Here is a 20728-nt window from a genome sequence, read left to right as displayed (position 1 = left end):
CGATCGGACGGACAGGAAGCGGAGGCTGCGACGAGCAACGTGGCCTCCGAGCACTTTTTAGCATGCGACTAGCGAGCCCCCGGGGGCCTGGTAGGCCGATCCAGCCCCCGTTTCCATTTAAGGAAAGATTCCCCCGGGACCATCTTCCCACGTCCAAAAAAGGAAAGGAGGCAATTAATGAGCGGGAAACTGTCTCCCGAGCGGGAATTTCGGGCCCAGATAGCCCCAGACCAAATACAAAGGACCGACCAGCCCCAGATCCAAGACAAAAAAACAAGTCTTTTTGTCCACCACGGTCTCTTCCTCCTCCCTTCCTCCTTCTTCCTCCTTCGTTGGCCCCCAGATCTGTCTTCCTCCCTGCAAATCTCCAGGAAAACTTCCTGAATCAGGCAAATCAAAGCATCTGAAGCTTCAAATTCGTGCATCCTCCAGATCAAGAAGGTACTTTCTTAAACATAAATCACCAGCCCTGCTTCCTACAGCTTTCAGCATCCTCCAGATCTGTGGAATCCCAGGAGCAAAAATCTAGGGGATTTCCAGTAGCAAAAATCCCAGGAGCCTACCCCCTATCTCTCTACCCCCGCCCCCCCTGTGCAGATAAAATGGAACTCCTTTTGTATGTTGAAAAAAGAACTAAGTAGATTGCAAAAAGAAGTAGAGAAAATCTACACATGCCTGTGAGAACATAGTTGATGTGCATAGTTGTAAAAGCATCATAGTAACAGGTGCAAGTAGAAAAAAGGTTGCAAGTTTGAACTCCCCCAAGTTGCAACATATATGCGAGTTGGATGATAATATGTACTACCTCTCGGTCGCAAAAGATTGACGCACCAAACCAACTAATCATGTGCATGCGCTGGCCTCCCTCGCGTCGATTAAATCCGACCGGAGGGAGTAGTAGTTTGCATTTACTAGAAACTAGCCTAAGATCAAGCATTGTAGAAGATGTTCCTGGAGACATCTTTTTCCAACTCAATCTCAAACAAAAAAGGACTTGACTTGCAAAAAGTAGCTAGCTTGACTTTGCAAAATCTGGAGCACCGATAGTTATCCGCATCTGTCTTATCCGACTTTGGGTGTCGAAGTAGGAACCTTTCTCTTAGCTTCTTTGCTCATCCTGCCACCATAGTTATCCGCATCATGACGGAAGAAAAAATTCAATATAGTTGCTAGTAATTCGAATCTTTGTCACAAATGAGACATTTGTATCCAAATTACTTCTATATCTAGCATGGAATTCTATTTGTTAAAAAACTGAAAAGCTAACTTAGATTGTCATTCCGCGGATGTCCGGCTTGGATCTTAATGCTACACCTACGTAAGATGTTGAAATGGACGATGTGGAACCGCTATTTTGCACTCAAGCTGTCCCAGAACCAGTTGTAGGCGAATCTCAGGACCCAGATTCTGATGTCCATGAAGCTGTGGTTGCTAATTCTGATAGATATAGTGGCAGGGGACATGAACACAACGGGGAGCAAGCAGCAACTGCTGGAAACCAAAGCTTCCCTACAACAACTTTTCCTACAGATACCACCACCAACCCTGATTTTGCTGAAGGTGGAAGTGATGGAGAAGCGAGTTGGAATCACCGAAGAAATTTTGTCCAGTCCTCAAGAACCTTTTCTTGGTATGCGATTTGATACCCTAGCTGATGCAAGAGCTCACTACAATGCTTATGCTTGCAAAATTGGGATTCTCTATCAAGAATAATACATCAAAAAAGAAAGCACATACAAATGAACTTGAGAAGCGAGCGAGTTCGTGTGCAACAAGTATCGCGCACCAAAAGCTGAGGAACAAATGGAGCAAGAAAGAATGGCCTTTACTGAAGATGTTAGCCCTGTTGAGCTTGATGATGATAATGATGAGGAACAGGAAGGCTGGACCATCAAAAAAGAAAAAAACTGCCAGCAAGTTTGGGGTTAAGCGAAAGAGAGAAACCATCAAGCAGACAAAGTGTCGAGCAAGAATGTTTGTGAAATTGATTAATAACAAGTGGGAGGTGACTTATTTTATTGCAGAGCATAACCATCCAATGATTGTGAAACCATCTTTGATAAAATACTTGAGATCTCACGGAGGAATTCCAAGAGATGAGAAAGAATTTCTAAGATGCCTTCACAACTCGCAACTTGGACACGAGGTTTGTATGCCAACCTCTATGCCTTCACCGAGCTTATAGTTTGTAGTAATATATGCTACTAAGTAGTACATCAACATGAGGAAGAAAACAAAAAAAGTTCACATGTGGAATGCAAATTAGGAAATAGTAGTGTGCAATTTACTTGTGCGGTGTATGCAACTCGGGAAAATTATATGAACATGTGATCTAAAAAGAAGAACCAAATGTGGTGAGTACAGGTGCGCCACTTAGCCAAAAAATATGTCGGTAGTGTGTGATTTAGTTTAGCATCGGTTTATAACTTGGTAGAGTTGAAGTTATGAAAATAAGGGACAATGTAGGTTAAAAAGGTACGCAATAAAATTGAAGAAATATGTATCTTGAGCATCAACATAATTAACTTGCAAAAACCTTTAATATAACACTTGCAAAAAAACATTTACAGGGCGCATGATGGAGGTGATGTCCGAATTTTATGGTGAAGATTGCATTGTACCCTATGGCCCGAGAACAATATCAAACTTGAGGTCATCATTCAGAAGCGAGAACAAAGAGCTAGACATAAGTGACACACTTGAGTATTTCAAAGAGTTGCAGCAAAAAGACCCAGAATTCTTCTACGAATTCTCCTTCGATTCAGAAAACAGAGTTGAACACATTTTTTGGGTTGACAGTTTGGCGAGAAAAGCATATGCGAAGCATACCATGATTGCATCTCGTTCGACACTACTTTCCGTACAAATATCTTTAGCATGCCGTTTGCACCATTCATTGGTATAAATAGACATGGTCGATCATTTATGTTGGGTTGTGGTTTCCTAAGAGATGAAAAGGAAGAAAGTTTTGAATGGTTGTTCCGCGTCTTCTTGAAAGCAATGAAAGGGAAGCAACCAACAAACATAATTACAGACCAAGATTGGGCTATGAGAAATGCAATAGCTGCTATTTTTCCATTATGTTGCCATCGAAACTGCAGATGGCACATAATGAAAAAAGCTAATGAGAAACTTGGATCATTCCTAGGACGACGTCCAGGCCTGGCTGAAGATTTCAATGAATGTGTTGACGAGAGTATGACTGTAGAAGAGTTTGAAGCAAACTGGGCAGAGTTGATTCAGAAATGGGACTTGGCGCAGAACGAAACATTCATTTGGTTGAAGGGTCATGCTCATACATGGGTTCCATGTTACTTCAGGGATCGCTTCTTCCCCTTCTTGCAGTCAACTCAAAGAAGCGAGGGATTCAACGCTGTTTTAAAGCGGTGCATTAATCCAGGAAATTCAATCAAGCACTTTGTGAGGCAGTATGAGAAACTTCAGGCCAAAATATTGGGCAAGGAGGGCAACAATGATTACGGGACGAGATGAGCTTGAGGTTCAGCCAAGAACAACTTTCCCGATAGAAAGGCATGCGATGGCAGTTTATACAAGGGACATCTTCCACAGGTTCATGCTGGAGTTTGGACTTATTGGTCGATACGATGTGCAAGTGATAGGAACAAACATGTTCGAATTAATTCCTAACAACCTCAGATGCTACCCTTATGGGTCCAGAAACTACTATGTAAATGGTAGTGGTGGTGCCTACAACTGTGATTGCTGCAAGTATCAGCGCGATGGTATTCTTTGCTGCCACGTGCTAAAAGTGTTCACGCATGTAGGAATTAATGCGATACCGGAGAGGTTCATCATGCGCAGATGGACTCGGCAAGCGGTGAGAGTATGTGCCTATGCATGCGGGCCAGTACAAGATGATGTGATGCCCGAACAGTCACGTCGGAAGGTGCGGTTTGCAAACTTGTCGACATCGTTTGTGCAAATGGCTAAATTAGGTAGTGAGTCGGATCAAGCGGAAGCTATTGCTCGCGAGGCACATAAAAGAGATGAGAGCTGAGTTTGTCCAACTACAAAAGGTTCGAAAGAAGAAGAATGCCCGAGCAACCAAGCACTAGTGCGCCACATCCAAACGCAGCTCATAATGCTCGGCAACAAACAAGCAGCCCCAAATGCCCCGCGGCAAACAGGCAACTCCAAGCATGAGCGAGGCAAAGAGCAGCTCCTAACGCTCCGCAACAAACAAGCAGCCCCAAATGCCCCGCAACAAACGAGCAACTCCGAGCATGCGCCGGCAACGAACAGGTCCTAATGCTCCGCAACAAACGAGAAGACCCCAATGTCACACAGCAAACGACAACTCCAAGCATGCATCGGCAAAGAGCAGCTCCTAATGCTCTGCAGCAAACGAGCAAGTGCAAGCATGACTCAGCGAAACCTAGTTCCTAATTTGCCACAGGAAAGAGCAGTGCGTACTGTGCATTGCCCGTCAACTTCTGCTCCTAATGTGTGTCAGTCAGGAAATGCAGGAGCTTCCCAGAAAGGACCACAGCCTGCACCATCCACCTGGGCATCACACACTGCAAACATTGCTGGTACCCATGGGTGGACATCTTCAGGTTCTGCACATTTTTCGGCACAACAACCAACATCAAGCACCCATAATCAGTCAACATCAATGAAGTCTGACCATGCTGTGCCTCAACGTCCATTACGTGCGAAGAAATCGTGTTCTACAAACCAAACGTTGTCTGTGCAGCAGGCTAGTGATTTGAGTGAACCTAGAGAAGGTATGGTTGTCCTAAACCCTCCCAGGTCTAATATTAAAGGGCGGAAAAAAGGAAGAATCCCATCAGGTATTGAGTTGGTTGCTAAGAAGACCACCTTGTGTGGTACATGTGGTTTGCCAGGTCACAATGCAGCGACATGTAAAGCTGGTCTAGGACATAATAAGGGGAACTGAGGGACAGGACAATCGGTATTCTTCGGAGAAGTCAATGTGATGTTTTTCATACCTCAATTTAGTTTAATGATGTCCATCCACTTGACTTGTATTCTTCGGAGAAGTCACCCATGTATGCACCATCAACTTCCTAATGTTCGGCATGTTTTCGGACCCATATGTGGGTAGTTGCCTACCATTCCAATGTTCAGCGTTGAATAGCGTGCAAACTCCACATTCATTACTCGTAGTGTGAATGAGAACCAAAATTAGAAAATGAAGTAACATGGGCATAAAGTAATAACTAAAAAAAGATGCATGGAATTGAGGGGAAAGCAAGTTATCATGATTCGAGGGAAAAAGCAACTTAGTATCACTTGTTTACACGGGTTAAACTTTAGCAGAGAGCAACTTAGCACAGGATAATGATCATACTAACATGTGGAGCCAACTTAATAGGGACAGTAGACCTAACTTGTATGTAATTTAAAAACCAACTTAGTGAAAAAGTAAATCAAACTTAATAGTTAACAGTAGCCAACTTAATTATAAATGTGCATACACCTTAACCCATACTCGTGTACATGTATTAAAACTGGTTTCTCTTAAAGCATTTTTACTTGCTAATTTTTAAGTCCATCTTAAATGCCTAACTTAAATGCCATGTTAACATATGTTGCTCTCTGTTTTAACAAGTTAAGCATGTTATTAAAGCTACTTATACACAAAAAACATGGCAGTACATCTCAAACTCAAAAAAGCTGCTAGTGGAACCAAACTTAAGTAATCCCAGTAACCAAGTTAGGCGTATTGATAAAACGACTTAAGTAATCCAATACAGCCTACTTTGCACATCTTGCTCAAAAAAAACCAACTAGGGATATTGAACACAACTTAAGCATCCTGGAGGAACAAACTTAATTCATTTCAGGTACCCAACTTAGTATTACTCGTTTACACAAGTTAAACTTTAGCGAGAGCAACTTAGCACGGGATAATGATCGTACTAAAAAAACACATGTGGAGCCAACTTAATAGGGACAAGTAGACCTAACTTGTATGTAATCTAAAAACCAACTTAGTGAAAAAGTAAATCAAACTTAATAGTTAACGGTAGCCAACTTAATTATAAATGTGCGGACACCTTAACCCATTCACGTGTAGTTTTTACCGCCATTTTCATAAATAATCATACTTAACCTACTTGTGGAAGTCAACTTAAAAGCAGTAGAGTAGAACTAACTTATATGTCAGAAACCAACTTAGTAAAAAATATATTAAGTGAAACTTAACCATACTTTGAGAGCACAACTTGTTTTTTATCTGTAAGAATGTTGTAAATTTGAACCACGTTAATACATGATAGGTTCGAACAATGAAAAGATACTTGAGATAACGAAGGATAACCGCATTGGTTATTACTTTGTCCCTTGCTTTGGCGGCTTAATGTCTTGAATCTCCCATGTCGCAAGCTTGATCGAAGAATTTGCATAGTATTGTTCCCATAATGTCTTGATTGCACCAACTAACAAATTCACCTTCTGATCAAGTGATTTGTCTGATAGTGACCTTACTGAATCCAGTACCTCAAACCTTCTTTCTCTGAAGTTCATCACAAGAAGCCAGTAGTGGTTCACAGGATCTTGTTCCTTAGGTGCCAAATCTTCAAGTACTGGAAACATTACCTAAATGTTTTGCAAAAACAGAACAAATTGGAATTACAGTATACAGAGAAAATGTTATAACTGAAAGAAATTGATGTCCAATGCCCAGAAACACTTACATTGTGTTTCCTGTCAAGATGTGCGATGGGCTTGCTTGAAGTGCTTCTCTAGATATCTTTTGTTCCTCTTCGGATCTTCTAAGAGAGTCTGTTATTATAAGAGAAGGAACATCAGTAACCTAGTAAAAAAATATTCAACTTATTTAAGAAAACTAAAAAATAAAATATTCTTACCGCAACCCTCAAAGGCATCACCAATTTTTTATCTTTTCTGTCTCTCCTTAACATTATGGACTCAATTCCTAGTTCAACGACAGTGTTCTTCAATGATCCGGAAGGCATCATCGAGTTTGCAAGCTCTTTAAGTGTAACGAAAAATTTGTCGTAGGCTGACGAGTATTGGGCTATAGTTTTTTCGCATTACATGAAAAAGGAAAAACAGAGCAGTTAATAAAAAAATGGCATAATACCAAAAGCCAAAAAATATGCTATAATAAAAAAACAAGTTAGGCATGCAGAGGGACCAACTGAATTAACCTCGAGTAGGCCGACTTGTACATGTTTAGCATGTTCAAAAACCAACTTAATTAATTTCGGTATCCGACTTAGGCATGTTGGAAAAATAACTTAATTCACCCAAAAAAAATTATAACCAAAACTGAAAAGAAGCCTCGGTAACCAACTTAGGCCATATTTTACAACAGGACTTAAGCAACACAAATGCAGGCAACTTATGTATGTAGATAGTAGGAAGTTTTTGTAAGCATGCAGAAACATCTATCAAACTTAAGCATATGGACAGTACAACTTAATTAACCCCAAGGAGCCAACCTTTGCATGTTTGCTTGGAAAAAATAGGGAAAGGAAACAAACTAGACTTTAAACCAGAACTTCAAACATATTTCAAAAACCAAAACTTAATTAATCTCAATAACCAACTTAGGCATATTAACGGTACGACTTACGCAACACAATGCATCCAACTTGTACGTTGTATATGGAAAAACGAGAACTTAAAGCATGTTTGTCGGAACCAAACTTAGGCATATAGACAAGTACAAGTTAATTAACCCCGGGAGCCAACTCTGTGCATGTTTGATCGGAAAAAAAAGGAAAAGGAAACCAACTAGACTTTAGGAGGAAACAAATTTATTCATTTCAGAAACCAAACTTGGGCCTATTGACAATGGCAAGTTTGATTAAACCAGTAACCAACTTATATATGTTGCTCAAAAAGCAATTATGTTAAAACCAACTTAGTGACTATCATCATGAAACTTATCTATTTTATACAGTACAACTTTATGTAAGTTGGCTTACCTTTTGTCCACCTCTTGACACCTTTTTGATCGACGACCATGTGCACTAACTGCGGCGTACAAATCCTTTACTTCAGTCTGAACAGGTGTAGAGGCTTCGTCCACATAAGTCAAGTAAGGCGACAATTTGCAAAGTGCTTGCTTGATGAGCCTTCGTTGCTTCATTTGCGCAAAAGAAGATGTTGATTTGCTTTCAGAAATTTCTTTGTTAGCGGCATCACCAATTCCCACTCCTGCTGGTGTCTGCAATTCACTATCATTTTGCATCGGTTCCTCCTGGATATTAGCATTTGCACTGTTCAAACGCTTCTCCAACTCTACACGCTCGCAAAGGGCGTAAGCTTCTTTCTCCATATCTTCAGTCCAATAGTCGTCATCATTTAACATATCTGCTTGAAGATTCTTGTCCGTCCTTTTTGGGCTATCAAAACCAAGATCAAATGAAGGAGGATCGCAAGCTGCTTGCAAAGCCTTTTTCCTTGTCATCTTCTGGCTGCTTGTAACAGATTTGAATTCCTTTGGTATGGGTGGAGGACATGTCTGCCGTGTTGGAGGTGGTGAAACTTGTTGAGACAAATTGGCTTGCTTCATATGCCCACTTGTAGGTGTAATTGGTGACCAACTTTTGGCTGCTTCTTGGTAAGATGTGTCGCGAGTACTCGATTTGGATGAACGAAAAAGTTGTTTTGTTCGAATATTTCTGAAATGATTCAGTTGAAGTTGCAAGTCCGGATGCGAGTGTGATAGACGTGATGAAGTTCCATGCATAACGCTTGACTCGAGTTGAATGCGGTGAAGGTGCGAGCACGGGGCTGGAGTGGAGTGCATGAATTGCATTTGATGTTTTGGTTTCAGGTACTCCCCACGGCCTTGGAACACGGGGGGAAGCACCTGTTGCAGACGGGAAGATGTTGTTAGCTGAACTCGGAGGCACACTGGATTGAGTTGCAACTGTTCTTTGAGCAATTCCTGGTCCATCAACAGGTGCAAATACTGGTTCTTCAGCTGTAGATCGAGCGAATGATGGAGCTATGCCTGTTTCGGCTGCAATCTGTGAACTGAACTCAAAATCTACTGGCCGACCACGGTGCACTACAACCTTTTTCTTCACTGTCATATTTCTTGTTATTTCATCTTTTTTTCCAAATTTCCCAACCCTATGAACTCTTGAGTTAACTTCGTATTGCATCATCCCTAGCAAAGCTGATCTATCGGTTCCGAGCTTGTAGGAGACCGACATGCACTTGCTAAACTTGTCCATCAATGTATTCCGGGCACACCTCTTTCCCCGTGCATTAAACAACTCGGTTGGCTCGCTTGTTTCTCATGTCAATGCCACTTTTCTCCCCGCAGCGAGTATACTCTCTCAAATCTGAGAATGGACTCGGGCCCGGTGTTGTGGATGTGCCTCTTGTACAACTATCTTTCTCTGCATGTATCCTGCAGACTCGTTCTTTCTCCGCGGTACTTGACAACGTATTCAAACCCCGGAATGACAGATCCGCATTGGAATCACCGTTGTTATCCGTGCACCTCTTCCTTAAGTTGCTCGCTGAGCCCTTCATTTCTCTTGGTGGGTGTCAACCTAGCGGATCTTCTTGGCGTTGTGTGCTGATGGCTGCCATTGTTGTTAGCTGCCTCATCCTCACCACCAAGGCCGGACCCGAGTTACGAAGCTCTGTCACCATCATTGTTTCCATTCCCATGGTTGTCTTCATCTTCATCCTCATCATCATCAATGTTGTCATCGTCATCTGTCCTCCTCATCTTCGCATTCACCTTTATAATCATCGTCATCTTCATCATCCTCGTCGTCGCATCTACCCTCATCACTTCCAATTCTCCTCTCGCCTTTTGCGTAATCCGTTCCGGCCATGCCAAGAAGCTGGATTCATCAATCTCTATTTGCCCCCACTTGTTCAACAAATGAACCTATCCTGTTTGAAATATCGGTGCATAGCTCCCCAATCATGACAGCAATCTTCCTTTTTTTCTGCACATTTTACATAGATAGATATGCACTCGGTAATGTGAGTTGAAAAAAGTACAAAAAAATAGCATTACTGAGAAAAGGGATAAAGAATCATGGAAAAATATGCATGTGGACACCAACTTAGTTGAAACAGTAGCCAACTTAGTGTAAGTCTTAGTGTCAACTTAGTTGGAATGAGTGCACAAATTTGAAGTTGGGGGCATGTGGACAACTTAGTGTAAGCCTTAGTGTCAACTTAGTTGGAATGAGTGCACAAGTCAAACAAAAAATGGTTAACAAATTCAGAAAATAGCAGTTTCCAACTTAAATCATTTTTACTGAACCAGCTTAACTAAAATAAGCAGCCAACTTATCCATTTTTTACAGTACAAAATGTTGAGGTATAAAAAAGTTCATACATGAATTGGGAAGCTCCGTGGCAACTTCGAGGAAACAAAATCTTCGGTACCCGTGATCCCAACAAAGAGATCTGTCTCTAATATTAGCACCAACACCTTGTTTGAGCTATATTGTACGAGAACAAAAAAGAGAAACCACAGGTGTTAGTCGAGTATATGTGAGGAATGGCTGAAAAAATATCGGTTCATCATGAAAAAATGCCAGGAAAAAAGTTTACTAAAAAAATCAGACACTTACTTTAAGCTTGCCGAACTCCCCGCCGACTTTGGTATCCTTGCGCATAACGACTTGTATAAGTTTGTCGGTCCAAGCTGCTGCACGGATGGGGCAATCATCTTCGGATGGCACATCCTCATCAACCTCAAGTGAATCCAGGTATAATATCCGCAAAAAATGAAGAAGTTAATCACTAATGGTGAACGAGAAAAAAAATAGAAATGTATGTTTGTAGCGGACCAATGGAAGAAAAAACATGAAGAAGTAAATTACCACAAGATGATGCAAACAACAACAAACAGATTTCTTCTTGACTCCCATCTTCTTGACTTCGTGATTATTTGATCTATTGCAAATTGGGCAAAGTTTGTCCTCTTGAACTCATCAAGATTGAGTAGGCACTCGGTAACACCTGGGACCGATGGAGGCGAAGGTTGAAGGACTTATGAAGCAACCGATTACACCAAGCAAAGTAAGCACGGAGAAACTTCATATCCGAAGCTCCATTCATGTCCTTTATCATTCCGCACCAATCAGTAAAATCTGGTGCTGATCCACTCTCTATACCATATTCGACATTGAAGAATGCAATAGCTTCGGTAGTCATCTCATAACACACCGATCTTCCCTCATTCCGCAAACCAAAAACCCCGGTGTAACTATCGGCATTCACCGGTATGCTACCTCTCCCTGGAATAGCGAGCTCACTTCGATAGGATCGAAACAGACCAAGAACCCACATGCTCAAAGAAGCAGGCATTTCTTTAGCCATCACCTTAAGCATGCCTCCCCAACCCCATTGCTCAATAAGATTTCTCCGGGCATCATTAAGCGAGAGCGTTCAATTTGAACAACCTCGGCAGGAGATGCGCGATTCCTACCCAACCTGGAAAAAACATAAACCAAAAATAGGGGACAAAAAACCAGTTAATAATTATTTTTGCTGGAGGTTTTGCTACAAATAGATAGTAAGAGTATAAAAACACACCGCCTGACGCCGTTTAGGTGCACGCTTTGGTGCAACAACCGTATCAACTTCGGAGTTCGGTTTGGCGCGGCTCTTTCGACCATTGTTACCAAGCTGCAGATCGATGATTGGAGAAAAAATATAAAAGTCGGTTCAATAAAAAAACAATGAAATTAACAGAAAAAAATTGGAATGAAAATGAATAAAAACAAAATAAAAATTACAAACTACCCGCTGAGCAGCTTGTGGACAACGACGGTTGTGGTAAACGCAAACGAGAACGCTTGGTCAAATCCTTCATTATATCTCGCAAAAATGTAGCTATATTTATGAAAACAAGTTTATAATAACCACTAGGCAACTTATGTATGTAGATAGTAACAAGCTTTGTAAAAAGAAAAAACAAGTTAAGCATGTTATTAAAGCTACTTATACACAAAAAAACATGGCGAGTACATCTCAGCTCAAAAAGTCTGCTAGTGGAACCAAACTTAAGTAATCCCTCCCAAGTAACCAAGTTAGGCGTATTGATAAAACAACTTAAGTAATCCAATACAGCCTACTTGCACATCTTGCTCGAAAAAAGAAAATGAAAAAAACCAACTAGGGTATGAAACACAACTTAAGCATCCTGGAGGAACAAAACTTAATCCCATTTCAATACCCAACTTAGGCCTCATCGACAAAGGCAACTTGATTAAAATCAGTGACCAACTTGTAAAGATATCAAATTAAGCATGTATATTAGAGCTACTTATACACAAAAAAAGGATCAGCAGGAACATCTATCCAAAACTTAAGCAAAGGTGTAATAACAAAACCTAATTCAAGCTGCAGTATACAACTTAAGCAAAACTAATTCATGGGTTCTGTTTGAGATGACTATGCTGACGAGATAGCAACTTAGTATAAGATTCAGTAGACAAACTTAACAAGATGGCTGCAGTTCTAACACTAAAATTTCAGATTCAGTAACTAAAACGACATGCGAGTTATTGAATTCCAATATATGCACAAGCAATTTGTGACAAAGAAACCATACATATTAGTTCAAGTGGTGGGTCATTGAGATCGACCGTGAATCGCTTCTGATCCGAGCTTGGTCGCTAATGCTATCCTAAATGAGAAGCAGTACTACCTCGACACACATGCACCGAATAAAAAAGCATGGAGACGAGATCAATCACAACATAGATCAAAAATCCATGTGCTCCGAAGTTCATACATGGAGAGCATCCTATGTCACCGACAGATATATCTCACAACAACACGAATCCAAGACAAAACCCCATGAAATTGCAAAGGTACATTACAAAATCGTGCGCTATTGAAGAAGAATCGTGCACAAAATTGGTAGATGCGGTGATAGATTACCTCCTAGCCCAAAATCCGCCGCGAAAATGCCTGACCTCGCCTCTAGCAGCAAGCCTTCCCACCCTGAACTCACCGCAGAGCAACGCCGCCTCTTCGCTACTCACCGCAGAGCAACGCCACCGACTCGATCTCCGTCGCCGATCCCGAATCGCTCGCCCTTCACCCGCAAATCGCCGCACCACCGCGCCCGAAACCGAGGAGCGCGAGCACGAGCGGCCGCCGGTGGAGTAGAAGGAGTGCAGGACGCTAGATCGGGTCGCGCACGTGCTCGCGACGCCGCCGTCGCGCGTCTCGCTCTCCGTCGCCGCTGCCGATTCGCCCGCCCTTCACCCGGAAATCGCCGCACCACCGCCCCTAAAATCGAGGGAGCGCGAGGTCGACCGGCCGCCGGCGGAGTAGAAGGCGGGAAGGTGCTCGATCAGTCCGCGCAGGAGATGCAACTCCGCCGGCGAGCGCTCCGCCGGAGAAACCCTAGCGGGATTTGGGGGGAGAAGAGAGAAGAGGAGGCTGCGTGAAATGAATTGAAGACGAGATGCGAGAACGGCCAAAGCGAAGGGAGAACGGTCGACACGTGCTGTCCGGGCCCACGTGCGCGGTCGGTCCCAGGTGCCAGACGGTCGGAGCGCGCAGGGATTCGATCGCTGGACGATGCCGATCGGACGGACAGGAAGCGGAGGCTGCAACGAGCAACGTGGCCTCCGAGCACTTTTTAGCATCTGGGTTTAAACTTTCCCTATTTTGTTTCTTTTTACCGCCAACTCTCATAAATCTCAGGATTTTTTTCTTCGACATTATTCAAACAAAATTCGAAATATTCAAGCACAAAACAAATAATTTTCTAGCTCAAATTAGCTGTACAGCTTATGCATCGCTAAGACTCTTCCGTCCAAGACCAGCAGGTCACGACCTCCAATCTCATTTTTTTTGACGCAAAACACAGAAAAACTAAACAACAAAAAAACAATATTTTCCTCTTGCATATAGTTCAACTCAGGCGACCATTTGGAAAACCCTTCGCACCAAGCTTTCTATATAATACGTCATACTTGGTCCATTTGAGCAAAAACTAGAGTTGAAATTCAAATGTAGCCAAATCTTTTTGATCGATACCAATACTTCTCAGCAGGTAACGGAGGGGGGGAAAAAAACCCTGCTTTTGGATCACCTCTTCAATCACAAAAAAAAAAAAACCCGCCTCCATCGCAGAACCATCTACATATGTCAGCCTGCCAAGAATCACAGCTCAGTATGTTGTTTCACAACACAAGCTACTTCAAAATATGTGTACACCAGACACTCCAAGTTATTATGACGTAACCCATTCAAGAAATCTGTCTCAATCTTTACAAAACAACATCATCATGTCCATGTACAAAGAGCAACAGTAGGGGAACAAGGCAAAATACTTATCACATGACATATGCCAGCACTCAACTATACAAGAAATCACACAACTCTACCAGTAAATCCTTTAACAAATTCGACCAATGCCCAGTTCTGAAATTTCATGACATTGCCCAAAAGTGAAGCTAACACTCAAGCCAATCGGAAGCTACCAGGATCCAATGGTAATCAATATATGCTGTGTATGATAAGAACTTTTTTTTTAGACTAGAGGAGAACCTTAACACCCAGGTTCAAAGTATTCGGAGACCATGACGATATAAACAGAAATGGCAGGTATAAAAACATCATCCACTCTTCGACTAGGAACAAAAAAATAACGACCTGTGTAGCTTCTAATGCAAATTGTATTGCATAACCACAAGTTGAAGACAACGACAACCTTGTCGTGGGGATGAATAACACTAGCAGTACCAGCATAATTGATAAACTCAAACAATACCAAATCATGTCAAGAATCATATGTAACAACGCAGCAATTGTGGCTCATGTACTACTATTTACAAACAGGTGAATCAACAAAATAACACCCAGGTTGCATCAGATTTTAATTAGCTACTCCAAACAAACATAGACCCATCACCTATGCATCATCACCAGCTTGACAGGGAAAATCATCTACCAATGCCAAGTTCCAAAATTTCATGACCTTGACAAAAAGAATAGAAGGCTATTTCAACCCAAACACTCAAGCCAATATGACCAATCGGAAGATACCAGGTTCTGATGGTAATCAGTACAGCTGCACAAGATCTTGACTTTTTTTAGACTACTATGGGAGTCCTGGTTCGGTCAAAGGCCTAGGGCCTGGGGGGGAATGAGAAGTCTCACCAGGCGTTGAGGACGTCGGACAAGACCGCGAGGATGGAACCGAGGCGTCATACCGGACACGAGGAATGAAAGGCTACCAGATCTCACAGCCCCAGGTGCCATGAACCTGATGCAATTAAGAGAAACAAGAATGCTTACTGTCAAGCAAATATATAGCAATAGCACTATCAAAAGCTAATTATAGCAAATCAATGACTACCTTTTGTCCTTCTAAACAAAGTATTGAACATTTAACATGGAACTACCAGAAACATGTACCAGATATGCCACCTCGATCAAACCTCAAAAGACCATGTAAAAACAAAGGTGAACTGGGATACACATGTAACATCTACCAACCCATGTTTAAGAACTACATATCCATCTAACTGCAAACCAATTTTAATTGAGCATTTTGTTATTTACAGGAAAAGAAAAGATTTTACCATAAGATTATTTTAAATAAGAACACATGCCAGACTTTACTAGGCTGCTGCATCTGCCATATCATGGAAGGCTCCAAATGCAGATAGTCACTTTCATGGCTGAACCCTGGCAACCTGGCCAGCTCATGGAAGCACCAGACTTAAAGCCCTTGCAGAAGTAAACAAGGGAGTCAAGAACAGTAATGCGAAAAATACATGGCCAGCTGGGTTTTTGGAATGGACAACAAGACTTGCCCCTTGCACTTGGAGCAGTGGACATTACAGGAAAAAGAGAGCTTTCAATCATGCAACAACATACAGCTTGGTCATGCCCATACGAAAGGAATCATGACATAAGTCAGCAATCAAGACATTCCATCAAATCAAGAATTGCAAATAAAGGAAAGCCAACCTGAATGCCAGCATGACTACACAAATAGAAATCAAACTCAGATGGCAAATCTTCGAATCAAAAACAGTGCCTACAAATTGATACATCAGAAAGGTCTGTTCCTCAGTGATAAGATGGAATCAAGCGAAGCACAAACAACTAACCAAGGAGTATGTTCCCACTTTTATGAACAGTACGATGATCATTGTGGTTATTAGCAAAAAGCCTCATGCTTCGCCTGCAAAACAAATTCAGAATCAACTGCACATCAGGCTTATAAAACACAGGCAAACAAGTTTTTTTTATCTAAGCAGCTGATGTCTTACTACTTAAACACGTTAAATAAAAAAAATGTATATATAAGTTCTTGCTCGCAAAGGGCAATACCAAATCATTCACAAATTATATTTTATCTAAGTGGCTGCTGTCCTGCTACTTAAACATGTTAAATCAATAAGATGTGTGCATGTTTGATCAGGTTTTAATATAGCAGACCTGCCGATGGTTAATATCATCAGTTCAAGAAAATACTACTAAAAGTCTTGGAGTGCACATCAGGTTTGAACATTACATACTGGTCGACGAGAAATCATGTACATGATCTACTCGATGTGGCTGGTGTACTACAACCAGATTTAGACATGTTAAATCAATTTAACAACACCCAGTTGATAAGGTCCAGATTCTTAGCTTTGTGGCATGAAACAAGATACCAAATCTCAGGTTCGTGCCAGATTCTTAGAAAAGATGCATTTTTTAGCAAGATTAGATGGAGGAAAAGGAGAGAGGCCTCACGAGGCAGTGGCAGCTCAGAGTGCTGGCCGACAGTAGAAGTGGCGTTGTCGCCGGAAGACGCCAGCGGCAGCAGTTCCGGCCATACTGCGGGAGCAGCAGCCATGGCAGGGGAACACTGATTCATCATCCGTGCTTCCCCGCCGCCATCCCGGCAACACAGCAAGCCCCTCCGGCAGCCCACCATCACACGCAGCAGCTGTTTGGTCTGTTGCCGTGAGTGATCCTGTAAGTGCAGAACTCTGAATATTAATGTAACAGGAAGCAAATAATCTACAAGAGATGGAGAACCAATGACTGTACTCTTCCACAATGTGGTAATAAATAGGTACAGTATATAAGGGAAAAACACTCATACTAATATATATTAGCAACGAACTCATACTACTAGAGTACCTAGTCTATCTGCTGCATATAGATGCTGAGAGCACGTTACACTAGATAGGCTTTGCAAGCAAGACATAGATAACTAATGGACATGGTCATACACTCATACTAGGCTAATTTCTGTAAGTGCACATGTAGGCTGTAGAGTGTCGACTCACACACAAACAGATGCAACCTAGAGCTACTAGTAATTAGTTTGCTATTTTGGTTAATTTTAAAGAGATAAAAGAGCTGCCGAACCACTCGCTTGTAGGTGCATCCACACACACCCAGCAGGACTAGGAACCGCACAGACAAAATCAATGAACATAGACATTCAAATTTGGATTTTTAGTAACATTCTTGGTGACATTATATTGTCCTGTCAGATCGAAAATTTATCTCATGCATACAAGGACTGATATATACATGGAAGGCTGGAACACATTTAAAATCCTGTACATCCGTTCCTGCTAAATGGGCGTACATCCGTCAATTGATTAACAATTAGTTTAGGCGTGACCTGAAGAATAGCTCAGCTGAACAACACTATCTAACAGACTGAACAATATTCAGATGCTTGTGACTTCCTCTACACGTTCAACGGGAGAAAAGCTACAAATTTTAGCAAGAACGGATGGAATAAGAGGAGGAGAGAGGCTTCACCTGGATGCAGCGGCTTCGAGTGGTGGCCAACATCAGTAGGTCGCGGGCGAGGTTGCCAGAAGAAGAAGACGCCGGCAGAAGCACCTCCGGCCGGACTTCTGCCAGAAGCAGGCGGTGCAGGCGACCACCGGCTCGTCCTCCGTGCCTCCCCGCCGTCATCCTGGCGCCGCAGCGAGCCCTCCCGCCGGCCGTGGTCAGACGCGCTCACCGGCAGCAGCAAATCGATCTTTGGCTGTGAGTTGTGGTGGAGGCGGCATGTAGATGCGCTAGAGGAGGAGGGCCGGCCGGAGCTCGACGGAGCCAAGCGGCGGCACCGCTTTGGCGGATTCCTGTGGGTCTAGGGATCGCCGTGGGGGCTGCAGAACGATGGTTCCATTCCATGGAGACCGTGCAGGAGGAGGAGTTGGTGCCGGTGCGGTGGTCGGCGGCGCGAGGGCTCGCCAGAACCAGGCGGGATTTGCCGGCGATGGAAGGGGAACGGGAGGCGGAGCAGACAGCAGAGTCGGAGAAGGGTAAAAGACGTGAAAGAAAGAGAGTGGCGCTGTGTTGGGTGGGGGTTTGGACTTAACCAAATTTTCGTCTCTTGATTTTGGGCCAAAAAATCCGGCTCCAAAATGCGGGTTAATTGTTTGGTGCCATGGATCCATGACATGGCAATTTCAGGTCCCGAGAAGATATTAAACACCCAGTAAATGCTCGAGGAGATCAATCAGCATGCCATCGGAAAATAAATTGCGCCGCCTACCTACCCTTGAGGAGATCAATGGGCGTCACGCAGAGAGATAAATCGCGACGATTACCCTGTCTCCTATCTTAACTTCTTAATTAAGTGATGAAAATTCTACTGATTGTAGTAATTGCATTGTCGGCACTTTCCTTGCTTTCTCTGTTGACTAAGCTGCTGGATCTCGACGCCATTCCTGATTCCCGCTATGTTGGATCTCGACGCTTCTGTGATTATAACAAATTTCACTGGGAAATTTAGAGAGCTACCACGAAAAGCAAATGGAAAATAGCTTGCATGTTGCTTTTCGTGTGTGTATAAATCATCATGTCGCCTACAATTGATCTAGTAAGAAAATGATCATGAATGCATGTAGCTCTTCTACCTAAGAGCATCTTCACCGGAGCCCCCGATAGCGGCCCTTATAGAGATTTGAGGGCCTTGAGCGAAAATGGGCCACGCGCCCCGAAAAGCGTCGGCGATTTTTCGAGCCCAATAGAAGGGCCGACAACCCCGTTTAGGCTCCTTAGCCAAGGGTGCGAATCGGACGCGTTGGCGCCTCGCGAGGATGAAAATTTTGGGCGTGGGAGCCGCCTGTCAGTGACGCCAGGGCGCCGCGCGGGACATTTTACCGCCACAACACCGCGCGGGATGTTTCCCGCCTCGCCGGTGATACGTCTCCGACGTATCGATAATTTCTTATGTTCCATGCCACATTATTGATGTTATCTACATGTTTTATGCACACTTTATGTCATATTCGTGCATTTTCTGGAACTAACCTATTAACAAGATGCCGAAGTGCCGATTCTGTTTTCTCGCTTGTTTTTGGTTTCAGAAATCCTAGTAAGGAAATATTCTCGGAATTGGACGAAATCAAAGCCCGGGGGCCTATTTTCTCACGAAGCTTCCGGAAGTCCGAAGGAGAGACGAAAAGGGGCCACGGAGGGGCCACACCATAGGGGCGGCGCGGCCCCCCCTTGGCCGCGCCGGCCTGTAGTGTGGGGCCCCGTGCCGCCTCTTGACCTGCCCTTCCGCCTATAAAAAGTCTCCGTGACGAAACCCCCGAGTACCGAGAGCCACGATACGGAAAACCTTCCGGAGACGCCGCCGCCGCCGATCCCATCTCGGGGGATCCAGGAGAGCGCCTCCGGCACCCCGCCGGAGAGGGGAATCATCTCCCGGAGGACTCTACGCCGCCATGGTCGCCTCCGGTGTGATGTGTGAGTAGTCTACCCCTGGACTATGGGTCCATAGCAGTAGCTAGATGGTTGTCTTCTCCCCATTGTGCTATCATTGTCGGATCTTGTGAGCTGCCTAACATGATCAAGATCATCTATCACGTAATTCTATATGTTGCGTTTGTTGGGATCCGATGAATAGAGAATACTTGTTATGTTGATTATCAAAGTTATGCTATGTGTTGTTTATGATCTTGCATGCTCTCCGTTACTAGTAGATGCTCTGGCCAAGTAGATGCTTGTAACTCCAAGAGGGAGTACTTATGCCCGATAGTGGGTTCATGCCTGCATTGACACCTGGGACGATGACGAAAAGTTCTAAGGTTGTGTTGTGCTTGTTGCCACTAGGGATAAAACATTAGTGCTATGTTCAAGGATGTAGTCACTAGTTACATTACGCACCATACTTAATGCAATTGTCTCATTGTTTGCAACTTAATACTTGGAGGGGTTCGGATGATAACTCTGAAGGTGGACTTTTTAGGCATAGATGCGGTTGGATGACGGTCTATGTACTTTGTCGTAATGCCCAATTAAATCTCACTATACTCATCATGATATGTATGTGCATGGTCATGCTCTCTTTATTTGTCAATTGCCCAAGCGTAATTTGTTCACCCAACATGCTTGTTCGTCTTATGGGAGAGACACCTCTAGTGAACCGTGGACCCCGGTCCAATTCTCTTTCTCGAAATACAATCTCATTGCAATACTTGTTCTACTGTTTTCTCGCAAACAATCATCTTCCACACAATACGGTTAACTCTTTGTTACAGCAAGCCGGTGAGATTGACAACCTCATCTGTTTCGTTGGGGCAAAGTACTTTGGTTGTGTTGTGCGGGTTCCACGTTGGCGCCGGAATCCCTGGTGTTGCGCCGCACTACATCCCGCCGCCATCAACCTTCAACGTGCTTCTTGGCTCCTCCTGGTTCGATAAACCTTGGTTTCTTTTCGAGGGAAAACTTGTCGCTGTGCGCATCATACCTTCCTCTTGGGGTTGCCCAACGAACGTGTGAA

At 43.2% G+C, this 20728-nt stretch overlaps 1 protein-coding gene and 1 pseudogene across 1 annotated transcript; one reads left to right on the top strand and one right to left on the bottom strand.

Annotated features, from left to right (window-relative positions):
- Positions 1–1331: 1331 nt before the first annotated feature.
- Positions 1332–4076, top strand: LOC124656719 (annotated as a pseudogene).
- An 11638-nt stretch (positions 4077–15714) lies between these two features.
- On the bottom strand, positions 15715–17904 carry LOC124656718. The gene is made up of 3 exons (XM_047195415.1): positions 17746–17904; positions 16717–16939; positions 15715–16159 (listed from the first exon to the last, which is right to left on the bottom strand). Exons 1-3 carry the CDS (start codon positions 17902–17904, stop codon positions 16149–16151), a joined length of 393 nt encoding a protein of 130 aa, XP_047051371.1. The 3' UTR covers positions 15715–16148.
- Between the last annotated feature and the right edge of the window lie 2824 nt (positions 17905–20728).

This window comes from Lolium rigidum, chromosome 5 (assembly GCF_022539505.1).
Source record: "Lolium rigidum isolate FL_2022 chromosome 5, APGP_CSIRO_Lrig_0.1, whole genome shotgun sequence".
In the NCBI taxonomy this organism is placed as follows: Eukaryota; Viridiplantae; Streptophyta; class Magnoliopsida; order Poales; family Poaceae; genus Lolium; species Lolium rigidum.
The sequence above is the reverse complement of the archived record's forward strand: the minus strand, read 5'-3'. Positions and strand labels throughout refer to the sequence as shown.